The sequence below is a fragment of the Cololabis saira genome, chromosome 8 (assembly GCF_033807715.1).
Source record: "Cololabis saira isolate AMF1-May2022 chromosome 8, fColSai1.1, whole genome shotgun sequence".
NCBI classification, from domain to species: Eukaryota; Metazoa; Chordata; class Actinopteri; order Beloniformes; family Belonidae; genus Cololabis; species Cololabis saira.
The window spans coordinates 22,283,327-22,303,308 of NC_084594.1; the positions used below are offsets into that span (position 1 = coordinate 22,283,327).

Below are 19,982 nucleotides of genomic sequence, written 5' to 3' on the forward strand. Positions count from 1 at the left end.
AAAAAAACATTATTTTAAATAAGCTTTAACTAAGCTTTGAATAAACCTCTCAAAACCACTGTTACACTCTCTGCTATAAATATATCTCATCCACATCAGAAGTATTTATTTATAGTTGGTAACAAATGCCTCCTGGTCACTACTCTGTACTCAAGTCACTATTTGGACTAGTCAGATCCGAGTTTTAGACCAAAGGGACACAAATCTCTTAAAAGAGTCACATTTAAGTCACTAGTCACTTCCAAATCATTTGGATGGAATATTAGAAAGCACTAAATACAGTTTTGAGTCTTAGGACAAAAGATCACATTAAGGTCAAATTGCGCAATGGTGCAAAAAAGAAAAAAAGAAGCAGTCAAACCCCAACCGTCAGTTAGTGTGTAAAATGTTAAAGTTCATGACAAATACAAATTGCTTATAGGGGTAGTAGAAAAAGCCCCTTTTTGTCTAAACGTGACATCAGCTTAGGTTTGTGAAATATCATCTGAGCAAACTTTAAGACTTCTGAAACAATGTTCTTTTGACAGACAAGACCATATGGAATATACCTATCTTCCCATAATGCACTGGGCTGCGTTCGGAAAACACCAATATGGCGTATGAGCACAAATGCCATCTTCTATCAGTAAAGAGTTGTGGTTGAAGGGGAATGATTTTGGCTTGTTTTCCATCCTGTGCAGTTACTGTGTTAACCATGAATTCCAGCAAACACCAGTCTTCTAGGGGTGGAGCCCGCTACTTGTGACACATTCAAAGTTACACTAAGGTTAATAAATTAAAGTATCTGGTTATGTCTGGACTTTAAATCACATGGTCAAAATAAGGAAAACATTATGTGCATTCAGAACAAATTAAATGATCTCCTGACCAAGCTTCAGTAGGCTATATCGCGATGGCACAACCAGAATCTGGTCACAGCAGACAGTTGACTGGCTTCTGGTTGTGTTGTAGTGCATTATGGGATATACAATACAGAACAGTAGCAGCAGCAGCACAGGTGAGTCCTTTCATCTCCTTCTCCAGTCCAATCTAAAATTGATCAGAAATGTTTGTAAAAACAAAAGGATCTTGAAGGTGTTTTTTTCCCCCAATCTGTGTCTTGGTCTGCATAACTACTTGATAAAGTAGGTAATTGATAAAGTGTTTGTTAGTTTACTTCAATGTCCCCAACAAAGGAAGACAAACCAAAGGTAACAATTCTAAATATTTGTTTATCAACCAAATTAATTGAAAAATGATTGCCAAAGGGAAAAGTTTCCTAAATAGGGTTGTGGGGAAAAACAAGGAATATCAGTATTAGGGTACTTATGGGACATCATGGTGAAAGTGTGAGTGATAAGTGTTGTTTGACAAATGAAGGCAAAATAAAGAAAAACTAAGGTACAAATAGGAATTGTAATATAAAATGACTGGAGCACAGAATAAATGGACTGCTGCAAAGATTTATGTAACCCCACTTACAACGGGCTTGTGCTGGACGTGCTCCATATAACGCCAACGAGCCAGCTGCAAAAATAGACCAGTGCTGATCTTCCCTGCAGTTGATGTGGTGTTGGTTGTTTAGACTCTAGAGCACCACCTCGTGGGAGTATAAATGTACAACAGATGGAGAAGAGTGGTTCATTAATTATACTGTGTTTCTCTCACCTGTTATTATTGTCCTATCGTCAGTAGAAACACAGAATAAGTTATTTAATTAGGCTAGTAGCTTATTAATTGCTTTTCACTTTGCATGATTTGTCTTTTTATTTGAAGAGTTTGTATAAAGTTTATATTATTGCTCACAGTCTAAACAAGCAATAGTGTATATTGATTTGTTTCTACATTTTTTTAGCCGCGTAGCATAATAAATGTTCTTAATATTTATTAGTACCACATTTTTTTCAACTTCAATCACTCAATACATTTTATTTAAATAGCGCTTTTTCGAAGATAAAGTTCAAACAGTGCATCACAATTAACTATGGAGTAAAATGGGCCAACAATAAAATGAATATATAAGCAAAACTAGGTAAAACAATATAGTCATGTTGCCTATTCAACTTAAAACTTGTTTAAATAAAAGGGTCTTCACCTGTTTTTAACAGTCAGTGTTTACTCTTAAAAAAAGCTGAAGACACTCAGGGGAAAATAAAGAGGGAGTGTTCATAAATGAGTGGCAATAGACTGAAAGGCATGATGTCTAATTTCATAAGTTCTTAGGACTGATAAAAGTTATGATCTGAGGAACTAAGTTTACGAGCTAAAGCATAAGGGGTTAAAAGATCACAAAAATATTTTGGGGCTTGGCAATGAAAAGCTTTAAAAGTCATAAAATCAAAGCATTCTTGACTGGCAGCCAGTGTAAAAAAATTGATGTGATGTGACGAATTGATTTGATTTTGTGCATGTATTGCTATAATAATAATAATAATAATAATAATAATAATAATAATAATAATAATAATAATAATAATTAGAGCTGCAAGCAGCAATGAACAGGCCCTCATACGTTCAGGCGTGCTGCAGTGGAAGCGCTTGTATGACTTGCTTGTAGATGTCTTCAGGCCTGGACATTTAGGAGATGACACCACCCACGACTCTATATATCAAACCATTCAAAAGTTATGGCAGAAAGTAGGAACTATCAGATATCGACCAATCAGATGCTAATTTGCAACAATTATGTTCAAGGACTCAAAACAGAGTCCGATGATACCACCCTCAAGTCTTTATGTCAAACCATTCAAAAGTTATGGCAGAAAATAGGAACAATCACATATCGACCAATCAGAAGAAGGGAGGGCGCGCTTTTTGGCGTCTATTGTCGCCACGGTAACGCTTTTGACTGAGAAAAGTCATGCGCGTTATCGCAGGATGGAGATGCATATTTTGATGTATAACACACCTGGGTGCATGTTACGGTTCGGCCCGCATTAACTGCCGAAGGAATGGCATAAATTTCGCTAAAATTACATGATTAATTCAAAATGGCCAACTTCCTGTTCGGTTTCGGCTATGGCGCCAAGAGACTTTTCTATAAGTTGCGACATGATACAGATGTGTATCGATTTTCGTGCATGTACGTCAAACCGTTTTGTGGGGCTTGAGGCACAAAGTTTTCTAGGGGGCGCTGTTGAGCAATTTTGCCACGCCCATTAATGCAAACCGTGAAATATCAAATTTATCGTCAGGCCTGGCTTGCTTGCAAATTTTGGCGACTTTTGGTGAACTATCAAATATGGACCAATCAGATGAAGGGGGGGTGCGCTTTTTGGCGTCTAGCGTCGCCACGGTAACGCTTTTGAAAGAGAAAAGTAATTTTCGTGGTCGCAGGATGGAGATGCATATTTTGATGTATATCACACCTGGGTGCACGTTACGGTTCGGGCCATATTAACTGCCGAAGGAATGGCATAAATTGCGCCAAAATTACACGATTAATTCAAAATGGCCGACTTCCTGTTCGGTTTCGGCCATGGCGCCAAGAGACTTTTCTTTAAGTTGCGACATGATACAGGTGTGTACCGATTTCCGTGCATGTACGTCAAACTGTATTGTGAGGCTTGAGGCACAAAGTTTTCTAAGGGGCGCTGTTGAGCCATTAGGCCACGCCCATTAATGCAAACCATTAAATATCAAATGGCATGGCAGCACCTGTGTCCAACTGGACTCACTGCAGTCTGACCAGCACTTTTCCAGCTGTACCCTCCTACTGTATGTGATTCCTTGCTTGTGTTGTTCTCTCAGATGTAAGTCGGTTTGGATAAAAGTGTCTTCTAATGACAGTAGTAGTAGTAGTAGTAGTAGTAGTAACTTGTGTATTCTACTTTTGTTACTATTAGCAAAAAACACCTAAAGTAACTTTGGACTCCCACGCCAGTCAGTTCTCTCTAAAACTGAATTTTGCACTATATGTACTATGTCACACATCATTAACTGAAGCTAGCGTACAGAGTTCCAGGTAAAGTTGCCAGAAGGAAACCTCCAACAGGGCCGACGCCCTGCAGAGCTCCGTCAGCGTGTCTCCGTTACACTGCAGCTCTACACAAGAACCAATGATCGAACAAATAACATTGCTTACCATGTGATGATGGTAATGTCTATTTTTCGTTGTTTGCAAACGTTCAACGACATAAAAGCAGACGACAAAGAAGAATGGAGGAAAAAAAGAAAGAGAAGAAGAAACAAGTAAACATGGAAGGGACAGTGACAGTTCTTGTTTGCACAAGGTCCAGTCTGAATTATTTTCTACATAAATCCTCATTCTCTGATTAACATTTAAAACATTTAGAATTGCATTGCCAATACAAAAGTTACTTATGAAAGCAAAACAAGATATTTTGGCCTGTAAAACATTGTTCTGTTAATTTCTCAAAACCAAAAATAGGAATTAAATTGTATTTTTATTCACCATTTGCCACCCGCTCGATGTCCTGGGAGTCCCTCTGATACTAAGCTCTGTTGGTTTCATGACATTTATTGTCCCCTCAAGGGCAGATGTTAAGAAATCATTACACAAACTGCAAATGAATTATCTTTGGCAACTTTTTCATGAAGTTCACAGAAACATAAGTCTTTATCAAACTGAGTTACTATTTTTATTTTAGCATATTTTATTAACGTGGCTTTCATGTCTAGTGTGCAAGAGGTATTTAAATATTTAAAAAGAATTTGCAAATTAAAAAGGTATTTGTACATTTTCTTCCTTTGGCAAGAAACAGTCTTAAATGAATTACTTTGCGTATTTTAAGGTCTGCATCATCTACATTATTTTTAAAGCGTTGTTATAAATAATGGTGAAAAAGAAAAACTTATAGCACATAATGAATATGTAAACTGTTAAGATGACACCCCCTAGGTAATGTATATGTGAAAATTAAGCAAGTACGTGATGTACAGACACGTACATGTACATGTTTCAAGATAAAAACAACTGAAACCATGCTGTTTATTAACTATCAAGATACAGATTCTGAAATGCTGCTAGTAACTGTACTGTACTGTAACTGTACACTGTGCCTGTGTAAGCATTCACACAATTGTTGCTCTTGCTTATTTGTAAACTGATGCTCAACATTGTGTTTTTCCCCCATTTTTTCCTTCCTTGTAGTTAAATCCATGTGATCTTTGTAGTGTTGCAACTCAATGACAAGGCCGGAATGTAGAACAAAATAATGTTTACTTAAACTAACTAGCAGTACAGCAAAATACAACTCAGCAGCAGATCGTAGTATCATGCATTTCAGTAGCCATCATCTGAATCTTCTTACTCTGCGTACACTTTACGTCTCAACAGTATCTGCTTTACAACACTGCCACCTAGCGTCATAAAGTAGCAATAACCAGGGAACACAACAATCTTAATGTTGACGATGCGTTGTAAACTACATCAGTGTTTGCAGCTTCGGATCCAACAACTGGAAATAGAGGGAGAGAAGGTGGAGGAGAGGGTGACCAACTTTAAGTTCATGTTTCAGTTGCATGTTGGCAAGGACCTAAAAAGGTCTGTGAACGCTGTCACTCTGGTATAAAAAGACTCAACAGAGACTTTTCTTCTTCTTCTGCTGGAGAAAACCCATCACCCTGAAAACCTGCTTGGATCCTTCCATGACTTATCAGTAGAAAATATAGTGACAAATTATTTAGCAGCCTGATAGGGGAACTGTTCAGTGGCTGAAAGAGCAGACAGATAGAACAATACTTCCTCGGCCCCCTCTAGAGGACATCTACAAACACTGTGAGAGATACTGTAATACTCGCCCCTTCTATGATCAGTTTTCACCACTGCATTCTGGGAGCTGGGATTATTTGAACTGTAACCACAAGCATATCATTGTAACACACTGGAGGAGCAAGGGTCCAAATGCAGGGGTTGTAAATTAAACACACACACACACACACACACACACACACACACACACACACACACACACACACACACACACACACACACACACACACACACACACACACACACACACACACACACACACACACACACACACCGTATATATTTTAGGGTTAATGTAGAAAAACAGCTATTTTGAAAACTAGCCGGTCAATGTGTAAATTAGCCGGCAGGGCGGTGAATGTGTAAAATAGCCGGCTAATGTGCAAAATAACCGTGAAGGCGGTGAATGTATAAATTAGCCGGCTAATGTGCAAAATAACCGTCAGGGCGGCTAATGTAGAAAAATAGACACAAGCTACTTTTTTTCAAGGTGGCAATACATTTTTAAGTTCATGGTGCGCGGGCATTTCACATTTTTAATCATCTCTCCAGTCTCGATGCTCCGGTCAGCTTGAATTGTCTCGAGCTGACCGTGGCATGCCGTGGCAATTATAGCAATTATTCTGAGTCCAAATCCCATGCAGTATATTCCTAAATTGAGTATTCCAAAACGAATAATGCAAACTACAGATCAAGGGTGCAAGGGCCCGTTCATCGCTGCTTGCAGCTTTAATTGCGACTTGAATTCTCTGACATTTCACAACTCATTTGACTTTTCATCAGTAGTTCAGATATTCAAAGAATTAGTAAACAGGATGATCGTATCAGAAGAAACATGCTGTCTTTAATCTGATTCCAAACAAGTTAAGGAATATGTTAATAAAGATCATGTCTCTAAGACCAGCAGGACATCTAAAACCACATGCGTTGACACAGCATCTTCCACTTCAGGCCCCCTCCCCCATTTCCTGTAAAAATAGCTGCGGAGCATCTCCTGAGCTACAATCTGTTATGTTCCTCCAAAGGTACGTTCTGTAGTTGGTTACTTCAGTCATCTGTTTTATTGTTCTTATTTTTACACTGGATTTCATGTTGCTGGTCAGTTTAATACTTTTTGATAGTTAACAGTTTTGCAAATGTTTTAGCCTGAGTTGCCCTGCTTTTCAGAGACTTATCTCTCTCTTTAAAAAAAAATCTAACTATCGACTGAGTAGACAGACCTGAATACAGTGTGTATGTTTCATATAGTCTTCTGTAGGGGTATATAAATAATGGTAATAGTTGAATACTGCCTGTGTCTTGCGAACATGCAGTGTATTTCAGATAAGTTGTGAAGACAGTCCAAGGACACCATCAGACCAAAGTCCACCTGGATATGGATAACATGCTGCTGCTGCTGCTGCTGCTGCTCCCGTTGTTGGCGAGCTCAGGTACGACTTCGGATGCAGAGATTATTGTTCACACTCAGCATAATTAATGAAACACACATATACAAAAGGATGCAAAGTAAATGACAGAAACAAATCTCAATTCATAAAATGACAATTACACTTCTCATTTTATGGCAGACACATTTTATTTTTGTCTGATGACAATATAATCTGAAACTAAAGCGTTTACCAAATTAAGATCAAATAAGAAAAATCTTAATTCCTAAAAGTAATGAAAATATTTTGAGATATGTGAAAAAAGAAAAAAACAACCTCTTCTCAGCAGAAATGAGTTTGGAGATTTTTGGTCAAATGTGTCTAAATGATAAAGTAGAATGTATAATAATTACTATAATTCTTTTCTCAATGGTTTCCAGTTCTTATCCTTCATTGTTTCCCAAGGCCTGCTCATTATTTCAGGGAACTCCCAGAACTGCATGTTGTTTTTTACCGTATCAGACTTGTTAACTTGTTAGTTGTTTTGTGTCTGAGGAAAACGGCTCCAGGTCTTATTGCTGACGGACCGTCTCTCTTCAAAACCTGTCTTTCTCACACTCTTTCTCGGTCGCCATTTCTACAAATATAGTTTACTTAATTCTGTCGGGATACGTTCATTGTTGCAAGAAATATATATCTAAAACACAATTTTGTAACATCTACATTTCAGCATCATCGATTTGCATGTTTTCCCCCCGTTGTGCCAGCTATGAAGGTGCTGACGTTCCAACTAATGTGTTGCTTTATGTTCAACCTTCTGTCCATGTCAACACTGATTTTGTTGGAAACTCCAGCTTTTCCTGCATCACTGTCTTGCTCTTCACGTTATTCTCATACTAAACTTGTCAACCCTTTTGTTTGTTTGTTTCCTTACCTGTCGATTGGGTTATTGTAACTCTACTTTGGATTGATCAGTCATTTACAAACTATCCAGAATGCACAAGCTTTATTTTCATTCCAATGTATATACTGTTTATATTTCGTAATTATATATTTTTTACGTTTTTACCCCTCCCCTTCATGTGTGTGTTAAGTGTACTGCTGCTAAACAAAGTGAGTTTTCCCATTGAGGGAGAAATAAAGGATAATCTCTAACCTTCTGACAGGGAAGAAAGGGTGTTTATTTGCCATTTTAATTCCCCTTTAATACATCAGGCTTTAGTAGCACAGGTACATAATTGAAACCCAATCCATTAGTGATATGTTCTGTGAGAAGTGCTTCAGGTGTATAGGGTGTCATGCCCTTTCCTATAGGCTGTTCTGCAACTGTGCAGCCAGTGTGAGACCCATTGTTGAGTGCTTGACTACAGCAGAGCTGTCATTTGTCACTCATTTCTACAGACATGATTTCTGGGTGCAACCAAAGGGTGGAAAGTTTCCAGTTCAATTATACTGTTTACCCAGTCCACAACAACAAGTTGGTTGTTGTTGCATGTTCAGTTTATTTTTGCTATAATTGATCCATTTGAAAAGGGGATCATTTGGAAATGATTGAAAAAATAAATGAATGAATGAATGAATTAACTAAAAATATGTTTTTTATTTATTTACGTCTGCACACATTCAAGAAAAATCGTTGCAGGGAACTCTAGCACCAGTAAGGAAGGGAAGAAAAACGGTTTCAAATTGGTGACATTAACAGGTGGAAATCAAGATAATATGGAACGAACGCAGCATCTTTTAAAGTTTACCGGAGTCTTTAGGAGAAAAATGTCAGATCATCCATGACCCTCCATGTTAAAACTGAAAATACAGGGGACTGGTTCTCTTGAATAATAATTAATATAACAGGAAACATCTGTTCGGTCATTCTCTAAAATAAGTAAAATCTCTGCTTGGTTCTGACGAGTTAATCGGGCTGTATTGAATGTACGTAGATGTGATGTTGAAATATCTGTGCTGTTAAAAACGTGTTTTTTATTTAATGATGAGTCTTTAACAGAAATGTATGGAGGGAGGTTTGAATCACTTAACTGTTGTTTCATGTCATCTTCTGCTGTGTGTCTGCTCTCTTTTATCTCTTAGAGTCTCTTCTGTCTAGATACGTCAGGTTGATGAATGGGACCACTCTGTGTTCGGGTAGACTGGAGGTCTATAACCCACGAAAGGGGACCTGGTTTTCATTGTGTGAAGCTGACTTTAACCAGCAGGATGCAAAGGTGGTCTGCAGGGAGCTTGGCTGTGGGCGTCCTTTAGTTCTCAAGGGGGTACTTTATGGAGAAGTGGAAGCTCCACTATGGACCGAAGAATTCCACTGTAAAGGTGATGAGTCTGATATCCAGAGCTGTGAAAGCTCAGGCTCAATTTTAAAGACCTGCTCACCTGGAAGAGTTGTTGGACTCACCTGCTCAGGTAGAAGAGATGCTTAAGCTTTGTTCATCATCATTTTTGATTATTGTTTCAGTGATGAGTTTCTTGTTTATATTCAGACCCCCTCGGGTTGATGGGAGGAACCAGTCGTTGTAGAGGTGCACTGGAACTGAAACATCTGGGAGAGTGGAGACCAGTATATGGCCCAGAGTGGACCCGGAGGGAAGCAGCTGTTGTGTGTGAATATCTGGACTGCGGTTCTGTAATTTCTGTACAACTGAGAAAGCTGTCCTCACGTAGGCCTGTGTGGTGGATCGATCCTGGCTGTGTTCAGTTTGGATTTTCTCTTAAGAACTGTACAATATCACGCTCCTTAGACTACATACTGGATGTCCAATGTTCAGGTGAATCCATTGGCGCTATCATTCGTGATTATCACGGTACTTGATGATGAAAATGTTTGAAAATTGCAAAAAGCTTTTAAAATCTATAACTGCAGCTCTGGAAATTTGGTACATTATAACAATTTTAATTTTTTGCAGAAATGATAAACCCAACATATTCCATGTTTTTTCTCCATCATCTTCCTTCTGTTTGTTAATTATCATAATTTTTTCTCATATGAGACCTTCAACACACTGAAATAAGTTGGTGCAAGGCACTCAAACGCTACAAAGGAGATGAACTACCACCTGTTGAGATCACCCTGTTATCTCAAACTGGTATCAATAAAAGTCAAAAGTCAAAAAGAGTCTTGAAAAACGATCAGAAGCTCAAATCAATATTTCCACAAAGACAGATCAGAAAATATCTGTATATTTTTCTTTCCTCACTGCATATTATCATTAAGCCATTTGAGAATTCTTAGAAATGTCTGTGTGTAAATGACACATGGAGGAAGTTGAAACTTAACACCAATGATCTCCAATCAATCAGATGGCGCTCCATCTTTGAAAGTTGATAAAACCAGAAAGACAAAATATTTGTTGTCAAGTACTACAATATGAAGCTATATTCACAGATGGCACTTAAAACTTTACTATAGAAAAAAACAATCCTAAATTGACCTTGTCCAGAGGTCCTGTCACTGTTTCCGGACCCAGAGGCCTCTGGGAGGGACTATCACACAGTGGAAGGATGTATAGAGGTCAGAAAATGTAGTATTCAAGATCTTTTATTAAACAAATGCACCATGTGCTCTGAACCAAATGAAATTATCATCCAAACATCAATTTTCACTTATATCCAGAGTGGTACAAGTTTATGCACAAATTAGAAATGGTACAATTCAAGACTGCACAACCAAAAAGGTGACTTGAGCTATCCTGAGATGTTGAATGCCCTAAGACATGTTTGCAAGAAGTATGGTACAAAACATCTGAAAGTTTTTATCACTTGGTATCCTTGATGCCAGAACATCTTTTAATTAAGGGTTGTGACAAGGAACATTTAAAAAGCTTTAAAACCTTTACTGTTTCAGTGTTGTTGTTGTTGTTGTTGTTTTGTTTAAATGTATGCCAGACCTGTAATGCAAAAATGTATTTATATTGATAAACAATCTCTTCTCATGCTTCTTGCTGTCTTTCACCTCTGTCTTGTATGTAGACTATGTCAAGTTGGTGAATGGGACCACTCTGTGTTCAGGCAGAGTGGAGGTGAAGTCCAACTCATTTAACCAGTATCACCGCCAGTGGTCCTCAGTGTGTGAAGCTGACTTTGACCAGCAGGATGCAAAGGTGGTCTGCAGGGAGCTTGGCTGTGGATCTCCTTCAGTTCTCATGGGGATGCTCTACAGAGAAGTGGAGGCTCCAATTTGGATGGAAAAATTCAACTGTGGAGGCTATGAATCAGCTCTCATGGACTGTAAGAGTTCAAGCTCAGATATAAACACCTGCTCACCTAGAAGAGCTGTTGGACTCACCTGCTCAGGTACAACATGGGGTGCAGGTATGAATTGCTTCCTTTCTGATTGTTTGAATTGAATTGAATTTGAATTTGAATTTGAATTTTATTCACACTCACACATGTGAATTGGTCTCCTGGAGAAGCTATCAAAAGCTTATGGTAGGTGCCAATGAACATACATACAGTAGGCAGGAATACATACATACACTTGCAGTTAATACACACATAACACAACAAAACAACATGCACATTATACTAGACTACCACTTACATGCAACATATCACATTACAAACACTTAACATGAAACATTTTGTGATCCCGGAGTGTACGTTTATATATATGAGCTTAACAATTGGTTCTTTAACTGCTGTTTAAATATGGAGATGGACTGTGACTTTTTAAGGTTATCATTCAGCTCATTCCAAATCTGTGGTCCCCGACACACAACACTCATACTTGTTCCCACAAGTTCACGTTTTTTCCCTATAATGAGGTGTTTGCGTCTAGTTTTGTGGGTGTGCTGGGGAACGGAGATTGGGATGAGTTGAGTTAATCTGGGATTCAAACCTGAGACCACCTGATATATTGTACACGCATTATGGAAGTAGTTATATTCTTTGAGAATACCATAGTGGGCAAACAGATGTCGAGTAGGTGAGTTAAATTCAGTCCAAGAGATGGCACGGATAATTTTTTTCTGTAAAACTTCTAATTTTTTTAGATGACTGGGGTAAGTATTACACCAAATAATATTGCAGTAATTTAAATGAGGTTCAAACAAGGTTTTATAAAGAGTGAGAAGGGCAGAGCGTGGAAGCAGGTGTCTCAGTTTGAAAAACAGACCGACATATTTAGATAATTTTTCCACAAGGTGATCTATATGACATTTAAAATTTAAATAGTCATCAATGAGGACCCCAAGGAACTTTGTAGAGTTTACTCTCTTTATTTCTTCATCATTTATTACGATCTGAAAGGCCAAATTTTCCATATTTATTCACTGAAGATTCTCTGGTTTGTGTTCAGAGCCTCTCAGGTTGGTGGGAGGAACCAGTCGCTGTGCAGGTATACTCCAGCTGCAACATCTGGGAGAGTGGAGATCAGTGTATGACTCTCTTTGGACCTTCAGGGAAGCAACGGTAGTGTGTAAACATCTGAACTGTGGTTCTGCAGTTTCCAAAAGACAGATACATTTGTCCTCAGACAGATCTGTGTGGTGGATGAGACCTGGCTGCATTCAGTCTGGATCTGTTCTGAAAGACTGTGCAACGGCAGGATTCTCTTCCTCTAACCTGGATGTCACTTGCTCAGGTAAGCCCATCAAAGACGAAGGCTCTCTGGTATAAGTACAGCAGTAATAGTTCCAGTCTGTTTCAACCTCACTTACAATCAGTAATTTATTTATTCATTTACTGGATCTTATCCAGAAGAATCCTTGTTGAATCTTGAATCTTGTTGAATACTTCAAACTTTCAGGACTGAGAACCCTGGACTTCAGTGACATTCTGGGCTTGAGGAGGCCCCTCTGATTTGATAGAATATTTTTGTTCATGTCAGTTACCTACGTCAGACTGGTGACATCATTTCCGTTTAGGGGGTGTTTTGTTGGATTGAAGGTAAATGTGCACGTTATCTCCATCATCTCTGGATGTGTTAGAATGGTGTTCTTTGTTTTGTGAAACTCCTGAGTAAAGTGACTCAGAAAAAAGCTGGTGTACTTCCTTAAGTACTGAAGAATAAAGTTGCAATGCATCCTCTATTATCTTACTTAGCATAAGTTACACTATTCCCACCATCTTTTCTCAATCTCATAAAGTTTTCCATCGACATCAAATGTGTGTCGTTGCAGATCTTTTTTCCCTTTGACGATCTGATCTCACCCTTGGTGTCATTACAGATCTGTTGTCTCGGCCAATTATATCTATGTCCTCCTCCAAGAACATTGTATCCAGGGACCAACCGCAGGAGTTTAAGGTTTCTCGGTGCTCCAGCTTCACCATCAGCTGCTCCATCCAGCCTCAGTACCCAGGTGGTTCCTTCCAGCTCTCCATGAACACATCATACAGCTACACCCAACCAGCTGTCAGTCACTCCGCACACTTCCTGTTTCCCGCTGCAGAGCCTTTCCACCAAGGAAACTACAGCTGTGTTTATCACATCTATATTTTTTCTCGTAACTTGTCCTCAGAGAGTCATCTTCTGTTTCTGACCGTCTCAGGTAAGCTGAAGCAGTCACAATGTTTATGTGCTTACACACTACACATGTTCACTGAAGACTAATTAAGCCCTTTCACTGAGAAGCAGTTTCTTTGCAGCCACTAAATTCATTATAACACCACTTAGTCTTACACCTCATGAGGGGAGAAATTTCTCAACGTATTATCATTCAAGTAGAAGTTAAGAGATCAAGGGTCTGTCTAGCTCTTTTTATCTAATCTAAGACAGTGAATGTTTAAAATGATGCGGCATCCTCAGCATTATAAGCGTGTGAGTATTGAACTGCAGTATCCCTGGAAGGGTGGGCAACAGCAACAGGTGGATATGAGAAGCTTCAGTAAAACGGTATTGTTTCCACCAGTTTCCAGTCTAAAAAGGTAGAATGAGACACAGATCCAGTTATTCAAATTTAATGAAATGCACACCAATATAGGCTAATGTGTAAGTAGCATCACCTCAAACAAGTCTAACATGTTGAGAGTATACACCGGTTGGTAACATTTAATTTGAGGTGGTCTGTATTGGTCTGGGTTTCATGGGAGCTTTTGGGCTTATGATGTTGTGTATGTCTGTGTTTGATCAGAGCCAACAGATTCAAAAGTTCTTCTCATCAGAGCGGCCGTTCTGTCGATGGCTTTACTGTTGGTTAACACTGCCCTGTATTTCTACTTTAAGGTACTATTTGCATCTGACGATTAATTTGCAGCTGACGATTAATAAGTATAAACTCGAAGAGGAGTGATGAGGTGAGATGTAATCTGTGTCCTGTTCTGTGGCTCCAGATAACAAGGGAACAGAAGATGATGAACAGGAAGAAGTCCACTGGTTGTGTTAATGATCTGTGATGTTTGTATGGCTGAAGAGGAAAGAGCTGAGTGACTGAAAGAGAAGCTCTGAGCATCTCATCTCACATCCACAATACCATTATGAAATATTAATTATTGATTAACCTTGTTCTGTCTATGTATATTTAATGCCACCATCATAGTATACATTCAGTAATGATACATTAATAATACACATACACCCTGTGAATAACATTTCCAATATCCGTAAATGGTTCACAAACTTTTATTTCTGGCTGCATTTTAGATAAGGCTTAACAATCCAAATCCTCATGAATAAATGAAATCAGATTAATCCCATCCATCCATTTTTTGCTACTACTGGTTCCAGGTCACAGTTTGAACAGTGGTCTCACAGCTCCCTCTCCTCAGCCACCTCTTTTAATACTGTAAGGCCCAAGTACCAGGAGGTCTTGCAGTCCATGTTTGGTGAACTGGGTCTAGTGATAGACTCTGTGGTCTTTGTTATTACTTATTTAGATTTGACTGTACAATGTTCCTGTTTGCTTTTAATTTAGTACATGTGTTAGTGGATTCTTAGTTTCACTGATGAGCAGATTAAGCCAAGATGTAAAATGTCCACCACATTTCATGTTTTAAAAAGCCATATTAAACTTGCTTCCTCTCTTTGGTACTGAAATCAGACTCAGACATTTGTTTTATATGCTGTATATGCTATTTTAGAAAAGGAAAATTTTAAGGAAAGATATAAAATTATCTACAATGTTGTGCATCTGATCCTGGTCTCCCTTTGTGACCTGGGGATAGTTAGAAAGACACCATCTGTGCAGCTCAGTGGTCTGGAGGGAACATACCAGGTAAACAAATCTTACATTTAGGTTGGAGCAAGACATGTTATGATATGATATGATATGATATGATATGATATGCTTTGAAGATGATAAGTAAGATTTTGGAATCAATATTCAATTTAACAGGAAGCCAGTGAAAGGAAGCAAGCAGGGGAGATGTGATCATAGTTCTTGCTGCAGCATTTTGAATTCATTGGAGACAATGGAGGGAACCCTGCCAATGATTTTTAGTATTATTGGTATCAGCAGGCATTTTGATCATCATCATGATATCACAATCATAATTTTATGTTTTACAAACTAACTCTTAAACTTTTATATTTGTAGTGCCTTTCGCCTAAGGAAAAACACACTATGCCACCTACATTCCCTCTAGCTTCTGAGAGATAATAATCCTGACATCCTGGCCTGTCCTACCAACCCAGCTCTTTCAAAAAAATTAAATTTTTTTAAGTTCAAAAAAAAATTTCCCTCCTTTATTAGAAGGTCAAAGTTCAGTCTCAGTTCTGTGTTTTATCGATGTAATTGTTAGGGTTTGGCACACCCTTCCTTCGCCAGAGGGCGCCAAAACCTGGTCAGGCTTGGCCAGAGCACCCGCAGCTGATCCCAATCACCATCCCCACACCTGACACCATTCAGCCTCGTCACCCAGCCTGCTCTTAAGCCTGCCTCCCACAAGCTGCGGTGTCGGATGATTCTCTCCAGCTCAGAGCCCCGTTTCCCGTTTGTGGACCTTCCCTTCCTGGGTCCTTTTGGATTACTTTTTCCAGCCGTGAGTTTCTCTCCGGTCTGCGCCCTTTGTTGGATTTTCCAGCCGTGAGTTTCCCTCTGGTCTGCGCCTTTTGTTGGACTTTCCAGCCGTATTTTTATGGTCTGTGATTTTGTGTTTGTCTTCCTTCCCTCCTGTGGAGCGCCTTTTGTTAATAAACTTTGTTATACCTGAACCTTGCTTGTGTTGTCCTGCATCTGGGTCCGCCCTCCTTCCCTCGAGCCTAACAGTAATGTTCTGTCCATATGGGTACTATCTGGGTAGATTTTTGTGTTATGTTATCTGTATCACGTGTGACATGAAATAAGGTCAGAATTTCCTCAGAGTGGATCCAACAGTTGGCAAGACTGTGCACCATTTCGTCTGAGTCCCTCATCCTTTCTGGCTAGCCACAGGATCTGAATCAAATCCTAATCGGCAACAAAAAAACAGTCTACAGAGAGTGCAGAACAATTAAACATTACTCTCTATTCAAATCACACAACATCTTACTTTCACTTCTGTGACAAACTGGGTGATGTACTTTACTTGTCACTTCTTTCCTCGCATTACATTTTTAGCCATATTTGTTTGAAATGCTTCACTTACTATCCTGGGTTTGTTTGTGGCACCATTAAACACAATATCCAAAACATTAGGAAATGAAAGCAAATGCACAATTAGTTTAATAGGTTTATTTAGGTACAGGTTTCATATTGGGTTGATTATACTTACCATTTGTTCATTTCCTTTCTCTGACTCAACAGTCAAGTATAGTGTTTGGGAAGGGCCAGCCCAGCATTTCTCATCTTTTTTTAACATCAGTGGTCATGGAGATTATGTAACAAAAACCATTATCCTTTAATCAGAAGGTGGCGCTATGGAGTTCATCCAAGATTGTCATACCCACTTGTTCAGAATGGATCATTAAGTGCTTAAATTTTGGGTGAGATTGGACAAGGTATGTGCAAGTTTTTTTATTTATTTAAAAGGGACAACGCACATTGACATGAGTTCATCACGTTTGTTTATGTTCATGTTCTGGATCTCTGGAAAGCGTCTAGAGACAACATCTGTTGTATTAGACGCTATATAAATAAAATTGAATTAAATGTGCCAGATTTAGCCATACAGGCTAATTTACATCTGCAGTCCCTGGCAGGTTGATGGCATATGTAAAAACACACACTAAAACCTTAACACAGAGTACAAACAATTAGTAAAACCATGACACTCCGAATAATGACAGACAACATAAAAGAATTATAGCACACAAACACATTAGCTCACATAAAAGCACATAAACACAAACGGGTATAAGTTTAATATAAGTTAATAAGTTAGAACAACTTATGTTCATGTCGAACATTGCTGCCCTTTCCCAGCAACGCCTTGATAAAAATTTCCAGCCATATTCAATGTCTTAACTACTGGTTGTATCAGCTCCTCTCGCTTGGAGCTGTGATGCATAATAGGAAACATGACATTTCCTTTGTGCCAAAAGGTGGTGCTACAACTGTTCCTGAATATTCCACTGCATGTAGACATGTTCAGGCTCAGACCACAATCGTACAAATCATTTTTGGACCAGATCAAACGGATTGAGGAATGGTAGCAGAACAGGTTACAGAGGTGGGCTTGGGTCTGGAGGACTCGGGTTCAAGCCCCATGATTGCAACCACTTTGGGCCACTTGGGGCCCAACCCTAACCCAAACAATGGCAGCCCAATGCTCCTAGTCAACTAGAGATGGGTTGAAAGCAGATAATAAATTCCCCTTGTGGGATGAATAAAGGTGAATAAAATAATAAAAAATAAACATTACAGATACAATAGGGTCCTCGTAGCCTTGTGCTCAGGCCCTAATAATAAAACTGCAAGCAGCGATGAACGGGCCCTCGCACCCGTGTGCATGTTCAGGTGTGCTGCAGTGGAAGCGCTTGTATGACTTGCATGTAGATTCTTCAGGCCTGGAAATTTTGCGGATGACACCAGCCACGACTCTCTATACCCAACCATTCAAAAGTTATGGCAGAAAGTAAGAACTATCAGATATCGACCAATCAGATAAAGGGGCGGGGCTAATTTGCACCAATTAAGGAGGAGTCAAAACCGAGTTCGACGACACCAGCCACGACTCTCTATGTCAAACCATTCAAAGGTTATAGTAGAAAATAGGGATTATCAAATATTGACCAATCAGAAGAAGGGGCGGGGCTAATTTGCAACCAATTATGTTCAAGGACTCAAAATCGAGTTCGATGACACCAGCCACGACTCTCTATGTCAAACCATTCAAAAGTTATGGCAGAAAATAGGAACTACCACATATCGACCAATCAGAAGAAGGGGCGGGGCTAATTCATGCCAATGAAGGTCAAGTAGTCAATACCGAGTCCGATGACACCACCCATGACTCTTTATATCACACCATTCAAAAGTTATGGCAGAAAGTAGGAACTATCAAATATGGACCAACCAGATGAAGTGGGGGCGCGCTTTTTGGCATCTATCATCGCCATGGTAACGCTTTTGACTGAGAAAAGTAATGCACGTCATCGCAGGATGGAGATGCACATTTTGATGTATAACACACCTGGGTGCACGTTACAGTTCGGGCGAAGAAGCGGCTGAAGAAATGGCATGAGTGCAAAATTTGGTGACTTGTGGGGCACATTTAGGGGGGCAAAAAGACCCTCCTTTTCGTCGGAAAAATAAGAAAGAAAGAAAGAAAGAAAGAAAGAAAGAAAAAAAAATGTCTACAGATACAATAGGGCCTTCGCACTGTAAGTGCTCGGGCCCTAAAAAAAAATCCCTACAGATACAATAGGGCATTCGAACTGTAAGTGCTCAGGCCCTAATAATAAAAGTAGATATTACAAATACAATAGGGTCTTCGTGCTGGGGCCCTAAAAAAGGATTGTTGTCGCTTAAAGATAAAGCTACAACAAGTGCACACGCCCCACCACAGCCCCTGCAAGACATTATCTGTTTTTTACAGACATTGACACATACAGTGTGTTTCTGTGTGTGCGTAAGCCACCACTTTCAATTGGTTCTTGAGAAAAGTGTTATTTTCCATGGCCACTCCTTACTCACTCTCAGGCTTCACAGAAACTCAGACTTCTTGGAAAGTGACAGCCATCCTATGTGAGGGGATATCTTTCTTTCACAGGCAAAATCTCAAGGTAAAATGTGAACAATTTGTTTGAAAACATATATATATATATTTAAAGTTATTTTACATGGTTAGAATTTCTGACAAATATTATAGGTACAAGGTATTACTCATGTTTACTTAAATGTGTTGATGGTGTTATAAAAGGTAATCTGTTAATTACGCTTGTAAAACTTGGACTTGACAAATGTAACTCCTAAAGTTTCTTTGACAGAAAAAAAACAACTATTCAGTATTGTTAAAATAATCATATATTCACTACGACGGTTTAAATTATATTTTTCAGTTTCAAGCTGGTGAAGTTTTGAAACCTTTTATGTTTCCTCAAAATTAAAGCTTGGATTCAAGGAAGAAAGAGCGTCTCATAAAAGCGTGGCGCATGGATGACATGAGCTAAGGTCGTGTGGGGAGGAAAATAAAAAAAATGCTTGCACCTCAGTACAAATGTGCATATATTCATTCAATTGGAACCAAATTGAATTTTCAGTTCTGCTGTTTCTATGGTAAATATGTATATACAGGTACACAGGTAGTCTTCAGTGTGTCCTAACAGCTTAATGTTTGTAATTTACAAAACTGTATGCAGTACTACTGCCACATAATGATTTGCTAAAATGCTGTATTCAGCAAGTAAAATGTTAAGAGCACAATGAATCATGCTCACAAAAGTGTTATATTACAAATCATGAACAAATTCATGATTTGTGATTGCATCACATGGAAAACAGCCCATGAGAAAAAAGAAAACAAAAAGAAAGCTGCACAAAACCTATGGAGGTAGATTTGTGTCTTAATTATTCAATCAAAAAAAAGATGGCTTCAATCAA

The 19,982-nt window shown here is 38.9% G+C and overlaps 1 protein-coding gene across 1 annotated transcript; it reads left to right on the forward strand.

The window, feature by feature from the left end:
* Nucleotides 1–7,088: 7,088 nt before the first annotated feature.
* On the forward strand, nt 7,089–12,702 carry LOC133449149 (scavenger receptor cysteine-rich type 1 protein M130-like). The gene is made up of 5 exons (XM_061728281.1): nt 7,089–7,143; nt 9,166–9,492; nt 9,570–9,806; nt 11,056–11,379; nt 12,668–12,702. The coding sequence occupies exons 1-5, from the start codon at nt 7,089–7,091 to the stop codon at nt 12,700–12,702; spliced, it is 978 nt and encodes a 325-aa protein (XP_061584265.1).
* The last annotated feature ends 7,280 nt before the right edge of the window (nt 12,703–19,982 follow it).